General features: G+C 53.5%; 10 protein-coding genes across 10 annotated transcripts; 6 read left to right on the top strand and 4 right to left on the bottom strand.

Annotated features, from left to right (window-relative positions):
- Positions 1 to 3,656: 3,656 nt before the first annotated feature.
- Positions 3,657 to 5,107, bottom strand: J4E83_010401 (uncharacterized protein; the record flags this gene model as incomplete). Its single annotated transcript, XM_049337282.1, has 3 exons — positions 3,657 to 4,529; positions 4,644 to 4,878; positions 4,935 to 5,107. The coding sequence occupies 3 exons, from the start codon at positions 5,105 to 5,107 to the stop codon at positions 3,657 to 3,659; spliced, it is 1,281 nt and encodes a 426-aa protein (XP_049183671.1).
- A 432-nt stretch (positions 5,108 to 5,539) lies between these two features.
- Positions 5,540 to 8,095, bottom strand: J4E83_010400 (uncharacterized protein; the record flags this gene model as incomplete). The annotated part of the gene is made up of 1 exon (XM_049337281.1): positions 5,540 to 8,095. One exon carries the CDS (start codon positions 8,093 to 8,095, stop codon positions 5,540 to 5,542), a length of 2,556 nt encoding a protein of 851 aa, XP_049183670.1.
- A 794-nt stretch (positions 8,096 to 8,889) lies between these two features.
- On the top strand, positions 8,890 to 9,454 carry J4E83_010399 (uncharacterized protein; the record flags this gene model as incomplete). Its single annotated transcript, XM_049337280.1, has 3 exons — positions 8,890 to 8,969; positions 9,028 to 9,117; positions 9,169 to 9,454. The coding sequence occupies 3 exons, from the start codon at positions 8,890 to 8,892 to the stop codon at positions 9,452 to 9,454; spliced, it is 456 nt and encodes a 151-aa protein (XP_049183669.1).
- A 358-nt stretch (positions 9,455 to 9,812) lies between these two features.
- On the top strand, positions 9,813 to 10,730 carry J4E83_010398 (uncharacterized protein; the record flags this gene model as incomplete). Its single annotated transcript, XM_049337279.1, has 2 exons — positions 9,813 to 9,926; positions 9,984 to 10,730. 2 exons carry the CDS (start codon positions 9,813 to 9,815, stop codon positions 10,728 to 10,730), a joined length of 861 nt encoding a protein of 286 aa, XP_049183668.1.
- A 650-nt stretch (positions 10,731 to 11,380) lies between these two features.
- J4E83_010397 (uncharacterized protein) lies at positions 11,381 to 12,825 on the top strand (the record flags this gene model as incomplete). The annotated part of the gene is made up of 5 exons (XM_049337278.1): positions 11,381 to 11,693; positions 11,743 to 11,980; positions 12,030 to 12,223; positions 12,276 to 12,441; positions 12,492 to 12,825. The coding sequence occupies 5 exons, from the start codon at positions 11,381 to 11,383 to the stop codon at positions 12,823 to 12,825; spliced, it is 1,245 nt and encodes a 414-aa protein (XP_049183667.1).
- Positions 12,826 to 14,846: 2,021 nt separating this feature from the next.
- On the top strand, positions 14,847 to 18,545 carry J4E83_010396 (uncharacterized protein; the record flags this gene model as incomplete). The annotated part of the gene is made up of 5 exons (XM_049337277.1): positions 14,847 to 15,189; positions 15,244 to 15,444; positions 15,688 to 15,925; positions 16,457 to 17,424; positions 17,758 to 18,545. The coding sequence occupies 5 exons, from the start codon at positions 14,847 to 14,849 to the stop codon at positions 18,543 to 18,545; spliced, it is 2,538 nt and encodes an 845-aa protein (XP_049183666.1).
- A 1,109-nt stretch (positions 18,546 to 19,654) lies between these two features.
- Positions 19,655 to 21,084, top strand: J4E83_010395 (uncharacterized protein; the record flags this gene model as incomplete). Its single annotated transcript, XM_049337276.1, has 3 exons — positions 19,655 to 19,778; positions 19,831 to 20,634; positions 20,687 to 21,084. 3 exons carry the CDS (start codon positions 19,655 to 19,657, stop codon positions 21,082 to 21,084), a joined length of 1,326 nt encoding a protein of 441 aa, XP_049183665.1.
- Positions 21,085 to 22,354: 1,270 nt separating this feature from the next.
- Positions 22,355 to 23,831, bottom strand: J4E83_010394 (uncharacterized protein; the record flags this gene model as incomplete). Its single annotated transcript, XM_049337275.1, has 2 exons — positions 22,355 to 23,655; positions 23,711 to 23,831. 2 exons carry the CDS (start codon positions 23,829 to 23,831, stop codon positions 22,355 to 22,357), a joined length of 1,422 nt encoding a protein of 473 aa, XP_049183664.1.
- Positions 23,832 to 24,245: 414 nt separating this feature from the next.
- On the bottom strand, positions 24,246 to 25,089 carry J4E83_010393 (uncharacterized protein; the record flags this gene model as incomplete). The annotated part of the gene is made up of 2 exons (XM_049337274.1): positions 24,246 to 24,685; positions 24,768 to 25,089. The coding sequence occupies 2 exons, from the start codon at positions 25,087 to 25,089 to the stop codon at positions 24,246 to 24,248; spliced, it is 762 nt and encodes a 253-aa protein (XP_049183663.1).
- A 1,597-nt stretch (positions 25,090 to 26,686) lies between these two features.
- J4E83_010392 (uncharacterized protein) lies at positions 26,687 to 27,186 on the top strand (the record flags this gene model as incomplete). The annotated part of the gene is made up of 2 exons (XM_049337273.1): positions 26,687 to 26,831; positions 26,879 to 27,186. 2 exons carry the CDS (start codon positions 26,687 to 26,689, stop codon positions 27,184 to 27,186), a joined length of 453 nt encoding a protein of 150 aa, XP_049183662.1.
- Between the last annotated feature and the right edge of the window lie 359 nt (positions 27,187 to 27,545).

The raw sequence follows: 27,545 nt of genomic DNA, 5'->3' as shown, positions 1-27,545 counted from the left end.
CAAGCACCAGAAGAATCATTGGAATACCACACCACACAGCTGTACAAGGACATGACGACCGTTCTTAGAGCGCTTGAGCCGAGTGCTGCCAGCCGGGCGTTGCTCTTAGCCTTGGGCGCTGTATGGGAAAGGGAACACTCTCGTTTCCGTGGTCTCGTAGATTTACATGTCGAAAAGGCGCTGAGAGAGCATATTCGCCGGAATATCCCAAGAGTATGGAGCCTAGCGGTTCAGAACCAAGGCCTCAGGCATTGTCCTGTATGCAACGTGAGCATTGAAGGTCATGGTGTGGTATTCCTCACCCACTTTCGAACAGAGCACTGGGATGAGGGCGGTTCTACTCACCCAGACAAGGACGAGTTGGTGTCTTTAGCAGATGAGGGTCCACCACAGCTCACTGGAGATGGCGACATGTTAGACGACGGCGACCACGCTGGCTCTCGTCTAACCGATGGATGAGGTGAGCCGATCGCCATCCTCAAGTTCCGACATCAATGAAGTCTGTATTCTCAATGGACTCTATTATCAGTCGAGAGCACGATGCCGCTGTTTGGGGACATGAACTGGATCGCGGTCCAGGTCGCTCCGGACGCATCGGAGGCAGCGATGCAGATAGCTGCACGGATAGCGTCAATAAAGTTGCGCAAAGTTGCTCATTCATTGGGGCGATCTCAGAGTAGGTGATACACGATGTTTGACGAAGTCGAGTTCCTGAGATGAAATGCTGGTGTGAAGGCGGATCGGAAGCGGAAGACTTCCGCATTAGCCCGGACTTGGTTAGCGCTAGCGAATGACGTATACAAGCACCCTGGAACTACTGAAGTTGTCTGCTACCTAGATTGAGCGCATTTCCCAGACTTCTTTTCCCTACCTCATTTGATAATTGTAAGGACTTTAGTGTAGTAGAATAATCGACCATTAGGTTTTTAAATGGATATTATGTACGAAACGAAAAGCTTTTCACGGTACACTCAACCGCCACATATTCACAAGTCTGACCTGATCCAACTCCAGCCCGATCCTATATCCAAGCCGTAACGTCCCATTTAGAGACGTAGATATTTAACACAGGCACAGCTTCCATCAACCTTCCCGGGTAATGGTTTCCAGTCTTCTCATCAAGGCCGGACGGCTAGTGGAGATGTCATGTTCGAAAGCATGTGGAGATGTCATGTTCGAAAGCATGAGCGCCCGGGCGCTGTTCGCGAGTCTTTAGCGGTACATTCCGTGCGAGCACCCCCGTGGCCCGGAGAAAGAGACCGGCGTTTCGTACAAGTATGGCGAAGAGAGGGTCGGAAGACGCGATGATCGCCGTTTTGGTGAGTTTGCTGATCGTGAAGCTGCTGACAAAGTACTGGAAGATGATGATGATGAAGATGCCGAGCGCGTTGAGTCCAAAGAAGAGCGTGGAGAGACGTCTGTCGATTGGAGAGTGACGATGCCGGACATGTCAGACATTTCGAGACCATCTTCTGGAAGCTGTCGACGCCGACTGGATCGCGATTCGTCTTTGCGGAAGATTTGAGGTAGTTGCAGAAGTTCTGAGAATTGGAACATGATTGCTGATGCAATGCTACGATTGCGGACAGCGGCCCGCCTTTTCAAGGCCAGATGTCTCCTTTGTAGGACAGGGATATCAAGGAAACGACTTCATATCACAGGTTAACGCTAGATAAGAAATGCGCAGCGAAAGCGGCAACGGCTCCAGCTCTAGCCCTTGGATCCCTCTCCAGACTTTCTCCAAAATTCTGTTCTTGCCAGTCTTTGTACACGCAACGACGGTGTTTTGCGCTGGATATCCCGCTTCCGTTGGACGTGTGACGTTGTGTCATGTAGCAAGCCGGCGGCAGCTACGTAGGCTATTCGGCTCATGTTGCACGACAGAGGGCTTTCCTGGGGAAATAGCACTTGCGCCAAACAAATCGCCTCTTGCGATCATACACTAGCGAGACAGAGACGGGCTACGCCTACTACAATTACGCCACCAAGAGGCCTTGGTAAGATCAGGACAGCTCTGATTTGGAGAAGCTTCCAAGTGGCAGGAGAAGCCTGCGACGCGTTAAGCAACCTAAATCGACGAGAATCACGGAAACTTTCTCTCTGTCATGTCCCGCTTATGACATCGGCGTACCGCATCTCATTGTAGGCATGACACCGCCTTCCACGTGGCATACCTAGGTAAGTCACGGGTAGAAACCGCGGCAGCTTGTCACTACCCCCAGCGGGCCGATCAGAATTAATCATCTCGACGGGAAGAATTCACATCAAGCGGAGGATCTACCCCAAAAGAGACTGGCAGACGCACCCCTCACACGACTGAACTTCATCATCGAACAATCTCGATGATGGCCACGGATTTGGTCGATCGAACAGCCATATCTACGATCGATAGTATATCGATACCCTCGGTAGCCTACGTTGAGTCTTCCACTGGGCGATGAAGCAACGTACGCTATAACAAAACGCCATACCCTCAGCGATTTAGGCTACAGTAGCAGAGCTTAGACATTTAACGTGTCGTACGAACCGTGAGTGGGGTTTGCGGCGCTATGGACATTCTTGCAGAGATGATTGGTACATATGTGTTCCCACAAAGTATCGACAATAACGCCACTGTTGCTAGCCTCAGCACCGTATACCCTTTCATCAAGAAACGTCGTCGAACATCGTGGAAATATGACGTGATGCCGATGGGCAGGTACTAATCATGGAAAGCTCCGCAGTAGTATGCCACCGTTTCATTAATGCGTCCAGTGGACGGCAAACCCTTCTTCGAAGCTACATCATAGTGCAACCCATACACCACACCCGCGGCAGCCGCTATGGCTCTCGAGTCCCCTCTTCCCCGCTGAAGGCTCCCGTCACTAAACCAGGTCGTCGGAAGATGACTCGCTCAGATTGTCGCACGCAAGGGATGCACACACCAGCATTTTGAGAAAGCGTTGCGCAAAAGCAGTACTTCGCCACTGAAGACTCTGCATCGATTATACGAAGGCATCAACAATCTCGGGCGGCTGCTGGATCGAAGACCCTTCCCCGTACGAATCAATACGCGGTGTCACCTTCGAACTGCCGTGACACCTGTGTGCGATGCCATATTCTGGTCGCTATCCACTTCACCTCATAGTACCGCGATGACGCAGAGCGAGACGAGCTACTTACAACTTCCGCAACATTGACAATCTAGTCAAACAGATACTCTCACGAATGAGATTAATCGTAAGTTTGATATATTGACACTGTCTACGATTTGGGCTGGTCATGGTCGGGGGATAGCGACGTAGGACCGATGTACCTAAGTAAGCGTACCCAGAGTCCACTCACCTTCATCTACAAGGACATAAAATGACGTAGAGCATACTTACACCCTCCACCACTACGAGCCGAGGGATCACATGTGCAACCATTGATTGGACAGAAGAGTGAAAAGAATGATATGCTAGTAATACTCCCCATCTCCTCGTTGGAATATGCGTAGAAAGCAAGAAATGAAACGCAGAAAGCAATCGCTGATTTGTATGAGGGATCTATCATCCGTAGACCCCTCCAGACTGTACTTTTCCCCATCGCCTCCCAGGGTGTCACCTTCCTGCTTTCTGGAAGTCTTCGTCGGCTTCGGGCTTCGTCAACTTCGCAGCAGCGAACGGAAGTCGTCCTCAAACGTGGTTTTCGTTCTGCTCTTTGACGTGGATGGGTTTCTTGTCCTCGTCGACTTCCATGTCCTCTGGGGTGGATACGCTAGAGATTTTCTGGCTCTCGGATTTGATGCTGTCTTGCCCGTCCATCTCGGTCTTGACAAGCGGTCGCAAGCGCACCATAGACTCGATTATTTGAAGTGCCGTCTTGTGGTTGATCTGGCCCTTGACATGCTGCCATAACTCAAGATCGAGATAACCGGCCAAGGCATCAATGATGAGGCCTTTGAGCTTCTCAGGCGCGTTCTCGTCCTTCATAGCGTGCTCAAAAACGACTCTCACAATGTCGTCAGCGGCGGGTGCCGTGCCATATCCTATGAGCGTTTGGAAAGAGGTACCATCGGCATCGGCGCGCTCGATGCTGGCGTTGGTGACGTGGCACAGCGCGTCACGGAATCTGATGGCGAGCGCAGCAACACCGAGCCTCTCAGCAAGTTTCATGACAGCATAAGTCTGTTCGGACCCTTCGAGCGGTTGCGGACCCTGGTAGATCCACTGCATGAGCGCTCGAACTGTGGACTCTTCAACATCGGGAAGTATAATACGATGTTGGGCGGCCGCCTTCAAAGGATCTTGCTCTGCCTTGCGGATCTCGGACTTGTTGATGCGGTGGACGACGGCAAAGAGCTTTGCGGCTACTTCATGTACAGCTTGCGGCTTGAGGATTAACAAGCGGCCTGCCAGACTCAAATCGGCTGACGGAGCTTGTGCCGTTTTCCTGTTGTTCTTGGCGATCATCTCGCCTGCTACTGCGTCCATGATGGTTTTCTTGACAAGACCAGCATATCCGAGCAGAGGGTAGTTCTCGGAGGCTTCCTTGATCAATGGTATAGCCTGTAAAGTGTTAGCAGCAGAACACCAAAAGTGTCCCCCATGCAAGGAAGAAACCGGGTGTATGGGCCACTGATGCTCGGTCGGCCACATCCAGGGCATACTGACAAGACATACCTGTCTATCCATCTTTTGGTCTTCGAACTCCTTGGCGTTGACCTCAGGAAACACGTATCGGGCCAGATCGTTTCGGAACTTGTCGGCCTTTTCGTAGTGGACCATGATAGGCTTGGCCTTTGCGAACATAGCTTCGAGTTTCTTGCTGTGGCAACATATCATCTCTTTGTGGTAGGTGAGCTTCGTCTCCAACTTGGGCCCGCATTCGATAGTAATGGGTGTTTGCATCAGCATGCTGCACAGGTTACATTAGCACGCAGACATGTGAAGAAGTATATGAACAGATCTTACGGCGATGGGTTGACGTCGACAAGACCTGGAATATGTGGAAGTTCGATGAAATCATCACTGTTATCCATCCTGGGTGGATGCATGGAGACGGATGAGCGTTGGGTACTGGGAGCGGGATCAATCGAGGCGCGCGACGGTGTCGCCGGAGGTGTCGTAGTCTTAGAGGTATCCATCATGAAGTGACAGGTACTTGTAGCTGGTGGTCGTCTGCGTGCGAGAAGAGGAGAGTTAAGAAGGTAGGAGAGATGGAGGGAGAAGACAGACCTGACAGTGTTATATATGCTGGGCGCAAGTATTCGTGGCCACTGTCTCTTACCTTAAAGTAAAAGAGCCTAAGCAAAGGGTCCACCCAAAGCGGGCCTGAGATAGCAGTCACTTCGATATCACCAAGGACGGCAATCTACCAACACAAATAGGAATGTAGAGGTGGACGGTGTTACTGACTGCTGCGTGGATGATGAAGATAGTCAAGATGGGTAATGTTCAATTCTAAAAGTGGTAGCCTGCCGCAGCAGTGTCGTGACATGGTATCGATGTATACTCCAAATCACCGCCAACTCCTTCCCATGCTGTGATCAATCATGCATAGCCGTTCGAGGATTATACTATATCTTCCTTCGTTTGCTCGCGGTGGGCAGGTCCTCTTCTTCAACCGATGGTGTACCCTCATTTCCCGCGCGTCCACTATCCCTCTCCACATCTCTCCAAGTACTGACTAGGCCCTGGACTGTCTGGAACATGTCTCTCGCATCGTTCACCACGCCGTCCTCTCCAGGATTGAACATAACGGCGTTGACAAACATGCGCATGAGCTCCTTCTCCAGTTGCGCAGCGTTGACTATGGCCTTTGGCGGGACATTGTCAGCCGTCACAGGTAACTCTACAACGCCTCCCATGACACCGCCGGGGCTCCCTGTGGGATTATCCGACGCGGCTGCAGCTGCGGCAACTTGCTTTGAGCCCGTTGCGATGGCTTTCTTGATGGAAGAAAGATCTGTAGGGCGCTTGATGATGTCGTAGTATCCTTCGGCATCCTTCGCGCGCACGGCGGTATTGAATGTCGAGGCATGCTTGTGGGAGTTGATATCGTACATCATGGGTGCCGTCATGCGGGCGAAGTTCCGTGGCGCGACCAGCGTCTTGGGCGGACCCGGGGTGCTGAAGGACGCATCGTCATTCTCTTCAAGAGAGGCTTCGCGGGCATTGCGCTTTCGACGTGACGAGAGGGATGAGGCCGGAGCTGCTCCACGGCGTCGTGTGGACATGTGTGACGGTGTTCCAACAGAACCTTCCTCTTCAGTGGGGTCCACCGAGTTTCCGCGCTCTGACTTGATGCGACGACCAGCTTGCGACTCGTTGTCACCTGCTACTGTGTCGGTATGCGAGAGGATGGACCGGCTTCGACTTCGATCCCGCACAGAGCCACCTGCTCGGGAGGAGGCTATGCTGCCAGGTCTTGTTCGTTTCGCAGGAGCTTTTCTCCGCGAACGTCCGGACCGAGTCTCGGGCTCCAATAAAGAGTCGTCTTCTTGGTCATGGTGCTGAGAGTTTTGTGGTGTCTCGACGTCTATCGTAGACTCTTGCTCTGCCTCTTTGCCTTTTCCCTTTGTCCGCGCTTTGCGCTGCGTCTTCGCCTTTGGTGGTGTCTGTTTTGGCCGGATCAGTGGCGGTACGTCGTCGAGAGGAAGCACTTCGGGGCGCGGGCTCGCAGAACTTCCAGGTGTCCCGGTAAAGCTTGATCGTTTCCAAAGACTCTTGGCTGACACCGGGGTGGCTAGAGCGCTGTGCGGAGAGCGCGCATTCATCGGAGTGGAGAAAGACTGTCTCGCCTGGATGACGAGGGGATGCATCTGAGGCGCGCCTGATCTGCCGGTGCCGGTGCCGGGAGTCTGTATGTTTGCTCTGGGCTGCTGCCGATTGCTCGCAGGCGTGGAGACCTGAGGGTGGTGCGGCGGCACAGCGGCTTGATGGTGGACGCGCGAGGGGTCTTGAGGCGCAACTTGGAACGGTGGTAGCATGAAGCCTGCCTGGGGCGGTGGTTGGGCCATTTGCGGTTGCAGTGGGTGGTAGGGCTGGTGACCAGGAGGGGGATAATGCGCTCTCTGCTGTTGCCCATGGTGAACTCCGGGTGAATGAGGCCCAGAAGGTTGTTGCATGGGGAACTGCTGTGGAGGGTATGGCGGTTGGGAGCCCGGTGGCCCATACTGCGGCGCGCCGTTCATCGCGTAGTTCTGGCCTGGCTGGGGCTGGAACTGAGGCCCGGGAGACCCCAGCGCTGGTGACTGTGGCTGCGGAGCATGGCCGGCATTCTGGTGCGAGCCTGGCTGGGGCTGTATGTTCTGGGGGTAGTTGTAGTTGGCGTGGGGTTGCGGCGGTTGCTGGAATCGCGACGGTGCATGTGGCTGAGTTGGGTTTGGCTGTGGTGTCGAAGGCGTCCGTCGCCCATCTGAGGAGGGATGCGGCCTCTTGCGCTGAGTTGGCGAAGGGTGTCCGTTCTGGTGTGGTGGCGCGGATGCCGGCTGTTGTTGAGATGGATCTGGGGAAGGCGCGATGACGGGCGCTCCACGTGTGCCGTTCTGGACGGGGGTGGAGCTGGCATTCGGCTGCAACGTCTTCGGGGCGAGATGCGGCGACTTCCTGGGCAGCGTAGGACTGCGCGATGACGGTGTCCGGCTGCTTGCCTTCTCGCGCAGCTGATCGTCCCACTCTCCGCGCTCGATGCCCTGGAGGTCGCGCTGCAGCCGCTCGTATCGCTCCTCCTCTATCCGGATCTGTTCCGTGATCTCATATCGATAAGACGCGTAGAGTTTCGTCACAAGCTTCGGGATCAGGTGCTGGTGCTGCAGCGACTCCTGCACCGTCGGCAGACTTGGGCTATGCCTCTTTCTCTTGGCCGGGTTCGTGACTTCCCCGTTGGGGCCATCGCTGTCGCCGCCCTGCTCGTGCTCGAGCTCCCGCTTCAGACGCTCCAGGTAGAAGTTGCGCAGCGCATCGGGGCTGAGGCGGCCGGGCTGGAAGTACCTGTGGGCGGCCACATCGGGGTGCTTCTTCAGCAGGTCGGAGATGCGCCCGAAGACAGACGGGGCGACACCGTAGGCATGCAGGCACTGGAACAGCAGCAGCGACTCGAGGTTGGTGTAGGCGGAGCCGCTAGTATTCATCCCCCAGGCGTGTGCAGCGCGAGGGCGATGGGCCTGGGGCGGAAGGGGAGCCACGGCTGCGGGCGCGGGCGCGGTGGGCGGAGAGGCTGCTACGGCGGGCAGACGGGCATCGCATGCGAGAGTCGTGATGGGCGCAGCGGGCGGGGAAATTGAGCGAGATGGACGGGGGCTTGGTGGTGTCGAGGGAGATTGTCGCAATGTCGCAAATTGTCGTCGGGGTTTCGCAGCCCAGCCGCCTGAAGCCCCCATCGGGCGCCCCCGGCCAGGGCCAATCAGGCGCGTCCGGCCTCACGTCGCCTCACGCGAGCGCGGGGCCAGAACCAGACCTGACAGCGGGCCCTGATGTACTGTGATACTTTGGGATAGCATAGCTTTATAGCCCTATATGCCTCTACATCCTGCTGCACCTGCACCTACAACTTCCTGCTGTTGTCGTTGTGCCCGTATCGTCGGCCATTCTTCGTCGGGCACTCGGGAGCGGCGCTCAAACTATCATTGATCCCTCGCTCCTCCAAGCTCCACCTCCGATCTACGCCCAAATTAGCTTGGGGCATAGGCGTCCCCTTTTCCTAACATTGCAATCGTCCTTCCCTCTCTATTCCAGGGTCGCCATATTATGCTCCCTCCCCTCCACCCCAGGTCTGGCTGAGTTGCATGAAACATCTTTGATCCGCTGAGCCACTTGCCCATATTTGTCTACTCTTGCACCAGCCCATAAATATATCCACCGTCCCCGAGCCTCCCCACGCCGCCTGCTTCTTGCATAACCCGCTCCTGCTCCCCATCCCATCACCATGACTTCCTCGTACCCTGCACACTCGGCCACCATGGACGACCCAGACCAAGGCTGGAAGCCAAACAACCGCCCTCAATCGTGAGCTCTCCCGGCGCTAGCATAGCTCCCGCCTGTCTGAGACTGACCACGCGCGCAGCACCCTAGCCCGCAACTTCATGTCGGAGCTCGACAGCCTGTTCAACTTGGACGAAGGCCTCGCGACCCTGGACAAGACGGTCCTGGAGAAGTACGGCCCGCCCTCTTCACCGCTACTTGGAGCCCGCTGACAGGCGCGCAGGAAGCAGGCAGTCACGACCCAGACCAAGGAGCTCGAGGCCCTCGAGGCCAGGCTCAAGGCCGCCGAAGAGCGCCTCAACCAGGCAAAGAGCAACTCGCCCCCAGCCAAGAACGACACCCAGCGCGAACAAGACGCCGCTCGGTCACAAGGGGCCGCCAGCCCCCTTGCATCAAAGTCCCAAAACATGCCAGGTGCGCTACCAGAGACACCGACTCCTACATCGACTACCAGTGCTGACTATGTCCTGGTAGAGAGGCCACTGTCCGCCAAGCCTGAGACCTCATAGTTCTACCTCTTCATACGATACCACGATACCCCGGCATTGCGCCCACATCCATGTACACTGCTTGATCTCTGCGGTTGGGAGACTGCATCTTGGAAAGGGGCATATACTTTATAATCGACGATGGCATTTTCACTTCTGGTTGGCGACATCTCTTGGTGCTGCATGTCTTTCTTTGGATGGGTTAGCTGCAAATGCTACATAAACTTCATCTTCTCTTTCCATTTCCTATGTGGTGTTCTGCTCAGTCCGGCTATACGGCACTAACTCCGTAGCTTCGAGCACAGGCCTTGTGTCTCGTTACTCCACGCGCTCGACTCACCACCTGGGCAACAACTCACCGCACAGTCAGCAGCTCAACATGGACAACGTCACGGAAGCAGCGCTCACCGAATCATTTGACAAGCTTGTCTCTGAAGGTGTCATTGTCTACGGCCCCAATGAGTCTATCAAATTAGATCACGAAGGCTACCCGGTAAGCTAGTCCAGCAACGGCAACAGTCACACCAGTCCTTACTCACACCTTGGCCAGATAGAGTTCCGGATCTGCCCAGCACTAGCAACCAAACCTCACACCGTAGGCGCCGCGAACCATGCTTTTGACAAATCACGAAAATATGGTCCTGGCAGCGACATGTTCTGTCCAGACGAGCGACTCAACATCACACAGCTCAACAGCACGCACGACCTAGCACTCAACCTTTTCTGCGTCGATAGGCCGCAACTGCTCATGTTGACTCTGGACTCGTACAAGCGTCAGCACGAAGCTCTTGACCTAGATGACTTTGAGGTCATGCTGCAAGTGTTACGGAAGCTTCCAAACTTCTACGTCATCTTCAATTGTGGCGAGAAGGGTGGATGCAGTAGGATACACAAGCACCTCCAGGGCTTGAGAGGGCCGCCACATGCTTTCGACCACATCATGACTTCTCTCACCGACGCATCGAAGAAGGTACCTTTCCAGTTCTTTGTCCATGAATTCAGTCATGGCTTTTCGAATACGCCCGCTTCGACAGTTCTTGATGTGTATAACACATTCATTGCGCGGTGCCGCACGCTCATGGGCACGTGTGAGAAGGAAACACCTCCCCATAACGTCATCATGTGGGCCGATCGTCTCGTGGTTGTTCCACGTCGCAGAGGGGCCACAGAGGGAGCAAGCGCGAACGCTGGAGGCATGCTAGGAAGCGTATGGATATCGGGACAGAAGCATGTGGATGAGTGGTTGAGGCTCGGCTACGCGAATGTGTTGAGAGAGCTGGGGGTTCCAAGTTGTTGAGAGAACGCGGTGATGCTGTTCGCATTACACGCATACGAGCAAGTTGTTATTGAGGCGCATCCAGGCTGGTCAATCTCCATCCTCCTTCCCATCCAGGCACTCGCTTCGCTAAGGTACTCGCCAAACTGCAGCACGTCAACATGCTAACGAGCACCACGAGATCACGTACCTGGCATTGCCCAGACTTTGTATTTGGCCTATCTCGTAGCCAAGACAAGCCAGCGTAGTCTTCGAAACCCGCACCTGCCTAATGCGACAAGCTCAACGCCTCCGCGCCAATCACACTCTTCTACCCACGTCGTCCGCAGAACGTGCCAAGTGATGTTGTATATTAAACCACCGTCCAGATCTTGATGTGGAGTTCCGAATTCCTTGGACTGCTAGCCTCCCGCGCTTGCATCATCTACGTTGAGCTCCTTCGAGTGTACATCTCCCGTGCTTGCAGGAGATCTGCCAGGAGTACGGGGTGAGTACCTGCCTAATCGATGCGAGACTTGGGGTAACAGGTAGGACTGTGTCCGCGGTACTACACACTGGATGGGAAGGTGGTTTGTGGTCTGGTGTGACCGTTACACGACTTAAAAGCAGGCTGTCTCCCCAGCATCATACTGCACTGCACTGCACAACTGTCGTTGCATTCATTGCCTATCATGAAGACCACCATTCTTACCTCGGCGCTCCTTCTTTCCTCCACGGCGCTTGCCACTGTTGTCCCAAGGGCTGGCAAGAAGGTCGACTACAATGGCTTCAAGGTACTACGTGTAGCTAGCACCGATGCTGTAAAGGCAGAGATCGAGAGCTTGGCTGCACACATCCTCAACCCTGGCACATCTGCCGAGTTGGATGTCGTCGTTTCACCTGAGAACGTCGACGCCTTAACAGCCTTGGTGGCTGAGAGTAAGGTGCTGAACGAGGATGTCGGTGCAGCGCTTGCTGAAGAGGGAGAGATGAGCGTTTATGCTGGTTTGTAGAGAGCCTTATTCGTACCATGACACTTGCTGACGATATTTAGTTCCTAGCGAAAGCTGGTTCACTGCATACCACCCATATGCCGACCACATCCAGTTCCTCCGGGATCTGCAGGCTGGGTACACCGGTCAGTCTGAGATCGTCACTGTCGGCACCTCTGTCCAGGGACGAGCCTTGACTGGTATTCATATCTGGGGTAGCGGCGGCAAAGGCTCCAAGCCTGCGGTCATCATTCACGGCAACGTTCACGCACGAGAGTGGATTACCTCCATGACCACCGAGTATGTCAGCTTTTACAAAAACCCGAATTCATCTGCTAACACCAAACAGGTACTTCGCGTGGCAACTACTCACCAAGTACGGCTCGGACGCAAACATCAAGTCCCTCGTCGACAAGTTCGACTTCTACATCACACCCATCGCCAACCCAGATGGCTTCGTCTACTCCCAGACAACCGACCGTCTCTGGCGCAAGAACAGGCAGACTGTGAGCGGCAACAGCTGTGTCGGCCGTGACATCAATCGTGAGTCTTCTTTCACCTTCACCGAAGAGTACATCACTAACACTTCTTCAAGGCAACTGGCCCTACAAGTGGGAAGTCACAGGCGGAGCTTCCACAAACCCCTGCTCAGAGACCTACAAAGGCGTAGCAGCCGGCGACGCCCCCGAGCTCCGCGGCCTGAAAGCGCAAGTCGACTCGCTCAAAGCCTCGCGTGGTATCCGCCTCTACCTCGACGTGCAGTAAGTATTGATACCTCCATACTCATTTTTTTCCTACTCACCCCACCCAGCTCCTACGGCCAATACATCCTCTGGCCCTACGGCTACGACTGCGCCCTGCGCGCCGAAAACGACGCCCAGCACCGCTCCATCGCCACCCGCGCCCAATCCGCTATCCGCGCCGTCTCCGGTACCGCTTACACCATTGGCCCCAGCTGCGCGACGCTTTATGCTACAACTGGTTCTTCGACCGATTACACTGATGTTACGGGTAATGCGACGTACTCTTACACGTACGAGTTGAGGGATAAGGGCACGTATGGGTTTACGCTGCCGGCGAATCAGATAAGGCCGACTGTGTTGGAGACTTGGGCGGGGGTTGCTAGTATGCTTAGGGATGCTTAGGGTGGGGGGTGGTTGTTGCGGTTTTGGATGATCTGATGTATCAATTTATGTTTTGCCAAATCATTGTTTCTTCCACATAGACGTGGGTGTACTACGCAGCATCACAAAGCCCAGGATCTGATCTATTGCGCTTGCCCGTACGCGCTGACGGTACTTCCAAGATTGAGCACTGCTCGGCGCGCAGCTTAACTCTCTCGTGCCACTGCCTAGCTGCGTCATTGTTGGATTGTATAGTGTTGGGCAGTGGCTTCGATGCCTGCGGGATAGGATCTTGTCACGACTGTAAGTCAGTGCCAGGTTCAGCCGCAAGTTTGTAGGTGCGGGGGCGGAGATACCTAGGTAGGCAGGCACGTTGTAGGTAGCGCTGGGGTAGAAGGTTTGAAGCGAGGGGCCACCTTATACAAGGCAAAAGCCGGACACCTTTTCTTATGAAGCAACATACCATCTCTTGACTTGTGACACTCGTAGCTCGGAAGCTATGTAGTCCCAAAAGGGCGAGGAGCTGTTCTTAGTATACTGAAGAACATATTACCAAAGGAGACGATTATCTTAGAGCCTACCTGGGTACATTGAGGTAAAAACATGCAAATTGGGTGGCGCAACATTGACGTATGCTCTAGATTGTTTGATTTTTCCTTGTATGCGGTGGGGCTGAAAGGGTGGGCGCCTAATCGTGGGGGCGGTTGAGTGTCTATTCTTGTAAACAGCATGCGCGAGCCCGGCGAATGCTCCCTAGGGTGTCAGATCAATGCAAGCGATTGTATACCGAAGTAACGTTGGTGCTCGCTCTATTGGTCCGCTTTCAAAGCCGAGCTTGCCAAGTCCTGTTGTATCATACATCTGGCTGCGCTCCGGACACGGGCCGCCTGAAACGTCACATCTTACTTGCAGACGGCAAGAGACCAACGAGAACAACCCTCCCGGGGTCTGTTCAGCATGCATCGATCCCTACTCCTCAGCCTTACTTGTTTTACGATACGGTCCAACAGTTTGACTAGACTACGAACCGTCACAAACTTCTCAAGCTCTGGCATCCTTGAGGCGCTATGGAGAATACCAGAGGAAGCCACCATAGTGGAGTCGGGCTTCAAGCCGGAGGGAACCGCCATCACGAGATGGAAACTCAGCAGTTGCTACCATTGACATCGACAGCGCATTCCAGAACGAATACTCACAGATCTCATCGCGCATCAATCTCCAATGTTTCTTGTGTAAGCTCCGTGGAGCCTGGCGGCGAACGAAAGTATTCATATGGCTTTATTTGCACTGATCGTTCTAACACACACTCAGAACCACAATGGATGCCTTTTGCGCTGCGCTGGCACTTTATCACCACCGCTGCCGGGTTTTCTATCTCCTGCGCAGCCATCACGTTTGCATTGTATCGGTACTCACATAACAACAACGGGCTGTGTGCTGAGGATTCAGCAATGCCGGGCTGGAAGTTCATACCCACGCTGATCGCTGTCGTCTATACACAATTAACCGGAATCATACTCGGTGCTGTCAAACGGACAGGACCTTTTGCAAGAATGGGCAAAACGGACGGACGTACCCCAGTTGCCCGTTATACTTTACTCGAAAAGGCTAAGCCATGGTGGACAACTCTTACTCGAGGATTTCAAAGGCGAAGAAATGGCGGATCATGGAATTGGGTTACAATCCTCTCATGCAGCACCTATATCCTGGCCATACTTGGAATCTCACCGATGTCTGCTGCACTACTGAGAACAAAAGAGATACACCAAACAAGTCCGGATACACTTGCACGACTAGAAATGCACAACGGATTGATGCTACAACCTCGAGCTGAGCGAGATACGTATCTGCGAACTATGGGCGCGATATTTCAAAATTATAGCTCCTCCCCCTGGATTACTGACGACTTTGTCATCTTACCGTTCTGGCCACAAAATTCAGTTGATACTGGCTCACGTTGGGACTATAAGGTTCAAGATTCAGGAACTTGGGAGGCAAACACGACTGTTTTCCACGCCGATTTAGTTTGCGCCAAACTGGATATGAAGAAGAAGGACATGTATCTCCGGCATGCACCCGAAGGATGGGAAGAAGAGCCAGAAAAAAAGTTCTATCAAGCATCTGTTCTCCTAGAGTCCAATGAGGGTTGCCAGTTTAACCTCACTGTCGACGTGGAGTATCACGCCCTTACTACGGATTGGATCTCCTGGAGCGACATCAACAACATCACATCGGAAGATTACCCCATGTCAGATGCTATCGTTCAATCGAATGAACACTGCCACGAGAATGAGATTGTTATGATGAGTACGCCGTGGTGGCCCAGGCAGGACATCACGCCGACCGAAAAATTCCTACAAAACATGACGATGCTTGCATATGCATGTCATACAAGCCATAGCATGGCCACCATCCCAGCTCGTGCCACAGCCTCATCAGGGACATTGTCCGTCGAGTTCGATGAGAATCTTTTCCACCAAATTGGCACGCCGGTTCCCCCGACCGTCCTTGACTTACTCGAACTACGCAAGGCTTATACGGACATCAAATGGAGCGATTTCGTCCCCCACGAGACCAAGACGTCTGACATCGAGATCGACTTATATGATGTTCCCTTTACGGGCCCAGCTGCGATCTTGGGTGAACCATACAACTTCAGTATCCCACGAATGATGGCTGATTCTCAATTGCCTGTGATCGCTGCTCAATTCAGACGTCGCTTCTTCGCAGAAATTGTTGGTGGTTCTCTGCAACGCACGGAAGTTTTAGAAGAACGTTCTACGGCTGGTCATCGACTTGGATCTGTCCGGATAGTGCTAGTCAGCGGGCAAGCCGCCTGCATTATATGTGCTCTGTTACTAATTTGCTTTGTATTCTTTCTAGGCATCCTGTGGGAGACGCGAGCGGCTAAGACAACTCTTAACATTAGCCAAGATCCAAGTACACTGCTGGGCACAAGTATATGGGGCAGCGGTGATGCGATAGTGTTGCGCGGTTTCACAAAACTCGACCTCGCTACAAGAAAGACATTGAAAGAAGAACTTGCTGGAAAAGTCTTCTATTCCAAGCATGGCAAGCTTCGAGAAAGTGAGGCCAACATCCAGGACGATCATGAGAGTACGTATTTACATAACTGTTGGTGTATTTTCTGACACGTGGCAGAAAGAACAAGAGTACAGTCCTATGACATCGCACCTGTATTACCCATGCTACGACTACGAAACCTGGCTTTTCTCGTTCTTTACATCCTTGCTCTTCTTGCTGGAATCGTAGTGCTTTACGTCTACGCGCGGAGGTCAGAACTTCACCAGGCTTTCTTCACCTATCGCGCCAACATCAAGCTTCTCGGTCATTCAAACACAGTATCGCCCTTATCTGTCATTCCAACTTTGCTTGCTATTGTTATCACGCTCTGGTGGGAGTCCGTTGACACCACTTGTAGGACGGTACAACCTTACATTAGCATGCAACATGATGCCAAGCGTCCTTCTCAGGGTATCGCATTATCCTATCTATCATGGTTCTGGCTATTCGCATCGTTGAAAGCTTTGAAGCACCGACATTGGCTGCTCTCGCTTGTTACAGCGACGACGTTTCTGCTCCAAGCTCGTAAGTGCACATCCCAAAACTAAGCTGTGACTACAACTAAAAGTTACGACCAAGTCACGATCGCCATGTCCGCTCTTTTTGACTCGGGTCATGGCGTCTTGACTACTTTGTCGGAGATGCCCCTAGCATTGGAGCTGCGCAGTGTTCCATTCGTGCAAGAAATATCGGTAAACAGAGATCAACCTACCTGGCTGTTCAACTACACCATCGACGAGAAAAGTTTCTCGAGCGACCTTGGCGACTTGGTGTGGGACAATCTGCAGAGCCTGTCAAAAGACTGGATGTACACCGCTATTATACATACTGCGCTAGAGGGCCCGAAACCAGTGTGGAGCCAAGATGATTGGAGTTTTATGCCTGTATTTTCCGATGTGGAAGGCTTCGCCTCGGCTGAAATCAAGAGTTCAGCAGGTAGGGGCAACCGCTCCGTGGAGAGCCTGAGAGTCCAAACATCCGCGATTCGTGCTCGCCTGGAATGCAGTGCTGTTGAGTGGCCCAGAAACACGAGCCTGTGGCTTCTGTCGCACAACGACGGATATGGACGTAACATCACTGGACTAGACAACTATTTCACGATAGCACGAGTCGTTGACGATCGCAATTCCACGACGTGGCTTTCTACCCAAGGCAGCATTCCACCTTGCTGCGCCAATCTAACTGGAAACGCAACGTACAATCCAGCCGCAGTTGCTTATTGGACGGAGAATTGGGAGGAAGTATCTGGCCCCGAAGACAGTCGCGATTATCGTACATCTGGAAACTTTACAGTCAAATGGATCCGAGGCTCTGGAAAGGTTGAACGATTCCTCACGGGTATGCGCCGTAAGCCGGATGTATACATGTTCGTATTTCCAGAGCCGCCCGCTATACAGGCATTGAACTGCATGCCTATCTTTGAGTCGAGCCAAGCAGAAGTTACAGTGGAGCCCAAAACCGGTGTCGTACAACACTACCGCATCCTTGACGTTCCTGTTCGGGAGGATGTCGCTTGGTCTGACACATCCCAATGGCGTGACCCTTACGAAGACGCTCGTTACACCAATTTTAATATCCATCATGACCCCGACTTTGAGGTCAATAGCTCTGAATGGAGGGCTAGCAGTTTCAGGTCTTATGACTACAATATCAACACAACTACTAGGTGAGTTAGACTATAAACATTGGTTTCGTTCCGTCTAATAGATCACTACAGTTACGGGCCCTTGTTCGTGCAATGGCTCTTGAATGCCGCAAATATCGATGGACCTTCCTCTAAGAGTCCACCCCGAACATACGAGAACTCCCCAAGACCCAACCCTCAATATACAGATGGCAGGGCCTTCAATATGCGAGATAACACAACAGGTCTTAATCTCGATTTCATGTCGTACGCCGCTTACGCACAAGTGGGATTTGATCCTATCGCCCTACTAGATCCGGAAGTCTTGGCTAGAACATCTTCAACTGTCTTCTCGACCTTCTTTCAGCACTTTGTAAACAGCAACCTGTCTCGCGAATCCGGCGGCTATGTCTACCAACCTAGGGGCATGGAGCTCAAGATCAACGCCCCAATGGACGACATGCCAGTCCAGTACATGCCTGGTGGTTCCATAGCGCCAAAGTTCGAAGACATTGTCCGCAACACCAATGCAACAACAACAGCGGAATTAAGCACCCAGGTCGAAGTTCTCCAAATGAATCTCGTCGCGTTCTGGATCGCCACAAGCATCCTGATCTGGCTTATCATCACCATCATCATCCTCGGATCGGTACAGAGGAAATATTACGGCGGCATGATGCGCAACATCGAATGCATTGCCGACGTGCTGGTTCTTATCGCTGGAAGCGAACGTTTGCTTGAAGTTATCAGGGAGAAGGGGTTCGATGCTATAGTCAAGGAGGACAAGATGCTGACGCGTATGGGATGGTTCCGAGATGGTGATGGAACCATGCGATGGCGGATTGACTTGGTTGAGGAGAAGCAGGCTCAGATGCAGCCCATTCGTTTGGGCCCTGGGTATGTTCCAGTGACGAATGGGATTGAGGAGTGCGATGTAGATGCTGGGTCTGATCGTAGCGTCTCCCCACCCGGCAGCAACGGGGAAGACCATGTAGATGCTGTTTTGGACGCTGGCGTCGTCGGGTCGAGATGAAGTTGGATGACACCCCAGGCCTAAACCGGGGTAACTCACTTCTTGGTTTCATCTCCATTGCCTTCTTCCCAGTACTCTTCCCCTTGTATCTTTATTGGTAGCGATTGCGAAACGCCAAGCTTTTCAGGGCGGAAATTTGACAGACATTTGCAAGCTACTGCTTGAGTACTGCGGGTGACGGTATTTGATTGATAAATGATTGAAACGATGTGGATATGCCAGCTCTACATTTGTTGATACGCTCGAGTTTTGAACCTGGTGATTTATTCCCTGCCTTGACACGAATGTCCGTTGGTGTTGCTTTTCTTTTGGGAATACCGAAATATCCTCAGAATTACCGATGATAACGCTCAAAAACTCGAGCACGACCTCTACAAGAAGGCAGACTGCGGAGTCGGTATTATTGGGAATAACAATAGTATCGACCCGTCGCAAAAGACAACCCTCCCACGGCTCTGTGCCACATAAATTAACCGCAGCAGTCACATCCCGGGCGGGTGCATTCTGGTGTTTCGGCTGTCTATCCGTAGCCGGTTCCACAATCGGCTATCCGCGCTAAGGGCACCAAGCAACCGTGATTTCCTGTTCTGCGCGTCTTAGCTGCATCAAGGCTGCACGCCAACAGGCTTAACGCGTCCCAACCAATGGCACGCTCAGACGATCGCCCGCAGCACGGGCGCACGTCTCCACCAGCACCCACGGCGCCTGTCCTCTATCACTGTCATGATGGGCCTCGTTGCCGTTTGTGCCCTGCTACTGGCGCCGCTTAGGGAAGGCGGGATGCATTTGCGGCAAGCGGCCAGCATGGAGATTGGAAGGAGCGATAGCTTGGTTCGCTGGTTTGTTTGTCGAGACGCGAGAAGTTCTTCGTCTTGTTTCTCTCAGCTATTTCACTCTCGTTGTCGCTGGTCTTTGCCTTCACGCCCGTTTGCGCTTCCTTTCTGCGCTGTACAGTCGTTCGTTCGTTCCTAGTCGACGCCACTGCCGTTCACTGTGCACTTGTGGCGAGCTAGTGCGTTTGCCTGATATTTGCTTGCAGCTATCGCGACGCATTTTCTCTTGCAACCGCGCCACATCGAAAGCAAACCACTTCGTCAATACACCGCAAGATGGTCCAATTGGTGTCGCTCAGCCTGTTGGCGGGCTTGAGCGCTGTCGCGTCGGCTATTCCTACCATTGAAGTCAAGGGCTCCAAGTTCTTCACCAGCGAGGGCAACCAGTTCTATGTCAAGGGTATGTCCGACGATGAGACTCAATGTGGACGCACACTCACAAGCGCTTACAGGTATCGCGTACCAACTCGTTCCCGACGACCCACTCATCGACGCGACGCAATGTGGTCTGGACTCTGCGCTCATGAAGACCATCGGTGCCAACTCGATCCGTGTCTACCACGTCGACCCTGACTCCGACCACACCGAATGCATGAAGACATTTGCGGACGCTGGAATCTACATCTGGGTCGACCTCGACACCTTCGATACCCAGGTCGAGCAGAATACTCCTCGCTGGGAGACCGACCAACGCGATGCATTCGCTAAGGTCATGGATGAATTCCACCAGTACGACAACACTGCTGGTTTCTTCATTGGCAACGAGGCCATCACGACCGCAAATGGATCCGTCACCTCGCCCTACATCAAGGCCGCCGCCCGTGACATGAAGGCCTACCGCGACGAGAAGGGTTACCGCAGCATACCAATAGGATACTCTGCTGCCGACATCGCCAGTCTCCGCCCTATGCTGCAGAACTACCTCGCTTGCGGCGATAATGCGTCTGAGCGTCTCGACTTCTTCAGTCTCAACGCCTACTCTTGGTGCGGACAGAGCTCGTACCAACAGTCTGGCTACGATCAGCTTGAGAAGAACTCTGAGGATCTGCACATCCCTATCTTCATGTCGGAAACTGGCTGCAACACAGCAAGGCCACGCGACTTCAAGGACCAAGAGGCGCTTTTCGGGGAGATGGCCGACGTCTGGTCCGGGAGTATCATCTACGAATGGATCGAAGAGATGAACGACTACGGTCTCATCAGCTACGGTCCCAAGGTTGACCCTGCTCAAGCACCGGATGGTTTCCCTCGCTCAGGTATGTGCTGCTTCCAACACCCCTCCTAGACACCTCAACTAACAGCACACAGGAAAACCTACCCCAGTGGAACCCGATTTCCCCAACCTCTCCGCTGTCTGGGCTACATTGAACCCCACCGGCGTGAAGGCGGCAGACTACAACCCCACCAACTCGCCTGTTGTCTGCCCCGACTTCACCAGCTCGGTCTGGGAAGTCAACCCCACCTCTCCCCTGCCAACGCTGGGCCAGAAGCACGACTTCAACGGTACCCCTACGTCCGGCAGCTTCAGCGCAACGGCGACTGGAGGCTCTGGCGCAGAGGAGTCCGGCTCTTCAGGAACTGGCTCCGACAGTGCGGAGACATCCGCGCCCCCTTCCACTGGTGCTGCGGCGGATTCTCTGGGCAAAGAGCTCAAGGGAATGGGTGCGCTGCTCGCGGGTGCTATGGCTGTTTTCGCCTGGCTATGAGTGCTTTTCACGTCGCGTTCTTAGAGCATCACCACCGTGTCACGCGCCTCCGACCTTGATGGATTTTGATGAAGACTTCACGGAAGACCATGTTTAATGATTCGAGTATATATTTGGAAGAAAAAATTGTTGGTCCAGCTTTGCATGTAGGATTAGGATAATAGAGTACTAAGAGAAGCTATCTCTGTGTCATACTTACACAGATCCATGATCGTTTACCACCTATCAATTATGTACATGAAAGACTATAGTCGTCTGACTCGTCGGAGAGGAACGCTGTCGCTAGTAATTGGTGGTCTTTCGTCTAAGTAGAAAAAGAGCACTTTCGAGGTGACTGCACAAGTTTCTTCATCGGTTTTGTCACTGCTTGAGCACATACGGCGCTCAGACTTTGTGACAAAGCGTACCAACATAGCAACGTCGTACAATATTCCAGTCATCAACGAGGTGCAAGGACAGGACTGAGTCATAGAAGCTTTATATTCTTCGTCAGTGTAGATGTATCGCTCTAATATCAACCTCTCGATATCCTCACCAGCGCAATAGCCTAAGCACGACACTACTATGGCAGACTGGCATCAGAGCTGGACAAAATGTTGCACTCCAGCTAGCACAGGTGCGAGTCTCCATCACACGGTATAAATTCCGACTAACAAGTTTGAATAGGCTGGCTGGCATGCTGCTGTCCATGGGTTCTGTACGGCAGGATCCGGCACCAAGAAGACCATCAAGGTAACATGGACGAATACAATGGTTGGTGCAACGGGAATGTAAGTCGCGTTCCCTTTCATGGTCGATCCCATGCTGACCAAAAACGCAAAGTGCTGGCTATGTTTCGGTCTGACCTGTTGTGCGGGTGGATGCTGCGGGTGTGCCCTGCTGCCTCTCATCGATCGCTGGAAAATTCGGAAGAAGTATGGACTGAAGACCGAAGGGTGGTGTGGGACGAAGAAGCTATGCGAGCCTATCTTATGCGCTGGGTGCTGCTGCCCCTGCAACCTGGTACAACAAGACCGGGAGATCGAGCATCAACACCCAGTGAAGACGGCGGAAGTGGTATTGCAGCCGGCGCCGGTCGAAGCGATGGTTTACTCAACGTCGGAGTCACCATTGGCGCGCGAGGCTTCCAGAAACGATGTGGATGATCGTCCAGGCAGAGCGATTTGATCGCTCAGCCGTCACGACCAAGCATAAGCGTGCTCATGCATGCGATGGAACAGGAAGACGGGCCATTAAGTAGACATATGGTAGAACCATCATGATAATGTGCTCACTCCTCTTCGCTCTCCTCACTGCTGTCCCCGCCCATCAAGCCCCTTCTCATGAGCTCCTCAAGATCATCCTCGTCGTCATCCGCTGCCGCCGCTTCACCAGCCATGCTAGACTTTCGGTCATGGCCCCCCGTGTCCTGTCGCGCAGGTGGGCCAATGTCCATAGGCTCGATGTCTCTGTTGTAATCGTCCTCATCATCATCCTCACCTTCTGCGTCGTCGCCCCCGAGATCACCAAAGTCGATCTCGTCTTGAGCGTTGCGATTGCGGCGTGGGTTCGGCGAGCCTTCGCCGTCGCTGTTGGCGGCGCTGGCGAGCGATATCGGGCCGTTGGAGGGGGAGCGGAGGTAGCCTGCATTGAGGTTTGAGCCGAGAGATGCCATTGCGCCCTTGTTGTGTCGTGGTGGGCGTGCGTCGGGCACTTCGATCTCGAGGCCACCGTCATCGTCTGACTCGCCCTCTGCGTCGTCGTCGTCGTCGGACTCGTGATGTTGCTGATGTTGATGGCGAGGAGGCGATGGGTGTGCCGGCGAGGAAGCTGCTTCGCCGTCGGATTCGTCAGACGAGTGTATGACTTCGGAGGATTTGATTCTCGACGCTGGCGGTGCTGCGGGCTTGGCTTTGGGCTTTGGTGTTGTGTCGGTTGCGGTGCGCTGGAGGCGGACGGCTGGTGTGGCTTGCGTCTTCTTGGGCTTGACCATGGGGTTCGTTGCCGCTGTCTTGCGCTTCTTGGGCGCTGGTATAGCGGCAGCCTTCCGCGCTGGAGCAGCAGTCGCAGAGGCGCGGGCCCCAAACTGCGGTGTATTGACGGCGCTGCCTGTGCCTGTCCGGTAGTCTGGCGAAGATGCGTACTTGTATTCGGACTCGTCGCCCCGTTTCTCCTTCTCCTTGCTCAAGAAGTGTCGGAAGTCGTAGGGGTTGTCTGCATCAGGGTCTCCACCCTCGTCGTCAGCCGCCGCCTCGCCGAAGAGATCCTCTTCGCCATCTTTGCTCTCTGCGTCACCCTTGAGTTTCTTGGGATATATCTTGGCGTGTTGTGACGAGACGTCCTTGCCGTTCTTGGTCGCGAGGTTGAAGGTGTAGCTGCTGGACAGCGGCTCGAGCGTGGCCTGCTGGCTGGCGGGATCGAATACGAGGACGTATGACTTCTTGGGTTGTGACTTCTGCCCTGTGAATGTGAAGATGTCCTTGTCGCCCGAGCTGTTCGTGTCGTCGATGCGGAGGTTGTATAGGCCGGTCGACGAGGGGGAAGTAAGCGTGGTAGAGCGCGAGTCGGATGTTTGTGGGGGCTTGTGGTTGTCTACTCTCTGAATTAGAAAGCGGACACGGAATGAGATACTGCAGAGAAAACTCACATTTAACACTGCTGAATTCTCCTGGCGCGTCGTCGCTGCCTGTCACGCGGTCGCTGATATGCAGGCTAAAGTGCGCCTTCTTGTGCGGTTCGATGCGACTCTCCAGCATAGGGGACGCCATTCTACGCGTCCACCTCTGAGACTTTTGCCTAAATGCGAGGGGAAAAAGAGGGAAGAGAAAGATGATATTGCGAACGCTACGCTACCAACAAAGTGGGCCAGAATGGAATGACAGTTGTTTGCGGAGTCTCAGCTGCGTTGTTCACGTCAACCTGGAAGTCGCGACGCCGGCCGGTCTGGATTGGGACGCTCCGCTTGCCGTCTCCCGCAGCTAGCCCACCCCACACCTGCACCACTAATTTTAGCCTACTGCTCGACATCTCCACCCACGCCGAGCAATAGCCGTATATCAAGTGAGCTACATCAATGGAAGAAGAGTTGAATCCTCGTGTATCGTGTATCGCTACTATGGCTACAGCTATGACCCCAGCGTGTTGGACGCATGACGACCCCGCTCGGTTGAGCATCTAACAGCCTACATATCATCGGTATATCTGGTCTTGCTACCATCCATGAGACCACCGTTTTCAGCTTGAGCGATCAGAGCCTGCGACGCCTTCCTCTGCTTCCGCTTCTGCCAGAAAAGCCGAGCGGAGAACGCCATGCACAGCGCAAACACCAACACAGTGCCAACGATGTAGTGCATTCGCAATGGCGCTGCCTCACGACCCTTCCACGGCACACCTTCAGGGTTGTCTTCCGTGAATAGCTGCCGTCCTCTGTCTGATGGTGGCTGCTTGTTGATGACGGGGAAGGCCTGCGAGAGGCCTCCTTCCAGCATGCCAGGAAAACCCAAGGCGCAGACCATGGTATCCGCCTCAGGCGTGAACTCGAATTTGATTGGGACTTTAGCCATGCCTGATCCCATCACGTCGAAGCTTGTGGACCATATCCCACCATACCCCGGTTTCTCGTCTAGCGTTACCGTCAGATCTGTCTTGTCATACGCACGAATATCTCGTTCGGTGATTCGAGCTATACTATGGAACGGACTTACAGCAGGACTTCCAGTCAAACTCATCCTGAGCTGTGTTGTCCTTATTCTCCTGCTGACAGGGCTTGCAGTACAGGTTCCGGTGACTGGCAGCGGGAACATTGAAGTCCCAGGGCCAGGTGGGCTCGACAACATCGTTGATGTACACGGGGACGGTACCAAAGCCGGAAGTAGGTGGGACGTGAGCGGAAGCCTCGAGGTACTGCTCAATCTCGAAGCTAGAGCTTTGAGGGTGCTTGCTAGGCATCAGATCCTGGTTGCCTGGCGCGGGAAATTCCCAAAGGATTGGACTTGGGCAGTCGCAGTCGTCCTTCGTGGGAGCCATGTTGTAGTTCTGACTTCCCGTCTGGATGCGGATGAGTATTGAGATGAGAAGGCGTCTTCAGTAACTTATGTGCAAAAGTGAGGAGAGGACCGCGTACACAATCTCGCATTGAAGCTACTCGGGGTTGACGAAACGCCGTCACGAAGCTTTAGCATGGGGTCGCTCGCCTGTCTCGATAAACTTCGCTGTGAGTGGTGCATCTCAGTGTCGGGCGTTCGGGCTATGCTGATTCTAACGCAAAGCAGCGGAGTGGAGTTCGTGTACAGCTTGTGCGTACGTAGCATCGCGCTTCCAACAGGCACATGCGAAGTCGTGGCAGTGAGTCGCGAATCAACAGCGTTGAAACGCTGGTGCCTTGAGTTCCATCGACGTAGTTATCGCAGTCCCATCGGCCCGCAACTGCAAAAAAATCAATGCTGTCCTGACGCGTCACTTTTGAGAGAAGGTAGGCCGTCTAGTAGATGGTCAACAGACGTTATTCCAATACTTGAAAGGGTGAACGAATGAGCGTCATCATAGCTACTGAAGATGCGTCGAGCGTGGAATGTGGATGACGAAACGGATCACAAAGCCAAGACGCTAACCAGGAAAGGCTGGTGCAGGTCGCACCTGCCAGTCTCGACTGATGCGCACTCGAATCTTCATTGAACCAGGTAAGATGCTGCTGCTATGCTTATCGCCTCCTTTTTTTCAATAGATCTGTTATCATTCCGCACAAAAGATCTACTTAGCAAGCATACTGATCGCCTCGTACCCAAAGGGCTGACCTTACTACAACTGCGCCTACTCCAGCCTGACCTAACCCCAAGTCTGAGCATCAAGCTTATCTTTATTCCAACATTGAAGTGTTGGTGAGGCTCGACCCCACGAGAATTCAAGCAGGACTTCCCTTGAAGGACACTGCAACATTTCAGCTGCACGATGCATTGAAGCTGCAAAGCTGCTGCCTGATATTTCGGGCAGTGTCTGTGGCCAGCAGATCGCCAGCACCATAATAATTCTCGGCTGATGTATCGCATGCAAGGCAGCAACGGCATCGTGCATGCTAACCGTTCAACTCAAAAGCCTTGTGTAGCGGCGCCGCTGCAAGGATGCATCGGCAAACATGATCTGCCATTATCGACAAGCGAGCCAAAGCCATTCTCGTCCGATAAATCTAAACAGCCATATTAAATGTATTGCCAACCAACACGTCGTCATGCGCCGCCAACCGAGCACTATATCGGAGTATTGAAATCATCCGAAGGCAGTACAGTGTCACAACATACATGCTTGTTCATCTGCCGTGTAACCTCGATCGGAAGAAAGAGGACCTCTGGATTGGTCTATACATACTGGCATTGGAATATGTCGTCCCGTACACGGCTTCGTGGACTGTTTAGCATGGAGTCAACGCGTGATTGATGCTCGTATGAGGACTTGCGGGTTAGTCGTGGTGCTGTTGGAGGGACTTTTCCGATGGCTGAGGGCGGTATAAAACGGAGAAGTGGAAGCATCAAGTTGCACTGTCGCTCAGTCGTTGAGGCATCTTTTGCTTGGTCTGATATCTCATCGGAGTCGCTCGTTGCCCACCCTCGCTTTGGACACAGCGTACATCATGCGCCTCATCATCCTCAGTCTCCTGGCCCTGATAGCCTCAGTCAGGGCTGCCGGCATCGCTGTCGTATTGAACAACTCACCAGACCCCATCTATGTTTGGTCCGTCGGCGGCACAGTCGGTCCCCGCCACGATATCAAAGCCGGTAGGATACATGCGAGCTGTGATTTCGTCTTCAACTGACAGCCACAGGCGGTATCTACTGGGAGGAGATGCACCATGACGACAAATCCGGAGGCATTGCGATCAAGATGACGAAAGAGGCGGACGGTCTAAACTCCGGTGCTCCTCAGCAGGTGTGGGCATACAACCTGGATGGCGGAACGGTGTGGTACGATCTCAGCACTGTCTTCGGGGCGCCATTCGCGGGTAGCCGATTAGATGTTACTGGAGATAATGGGGGTAGCATTGTGTGGCCGAATGGGATTCATCCAGGAGGCAACCAACTCACCAAGGCTCCGAGCGAGGGAAACATATTCTTTTCCATCAATCCTGCTTGAGCAATGGAGGATGGCTTAGAGATATTGAAGAGTAGAGCACCTCAGATGGATCGGAGCAGACTGCAGTGTGTCGGTATCTAGACCGGGCGGATGCATCCATTATACCGATTTGTGAAAGATCTTGATGACGAGTGCGCCAGAACAATTTGAGATGATTTTTCCTCACTGCTCTTTCTGGTGATGATTGAATCCGTCCGACGGGCACTCTTCGGTGCGTAACGACTAGCAGCTGTACGCCGGAAGATCATTGCTCGAGTCGACATGGAAACTGACAGCGCACGTGTGAATTGGCAGTGGTCGCAAAAATTGTGGGCGAACCGTCAAAATGGGAGACGTGGGGTCGGCCGTGCTTTCCAGGG

The sequence above is a fragment of the Alternaria metachromatica genome (assembly GCF_023757995.1).
Source record: "Alternaria metachromatica strain BMP 0045 chromosome Unknown scaffold_44, whole genome shotgun sequence".
NCBI lineage: Eukaryota > Fungi > Ascomycota > Dothideomycetes > Pleosporales > Pleosporaceae > Alternaria > Alternaria metachromatica.
The sequence above is the reverse complement of the archived record's forward strand: the minus strand, read 5'-3'. Positions and strand labels throughout refer to the sequence as shown.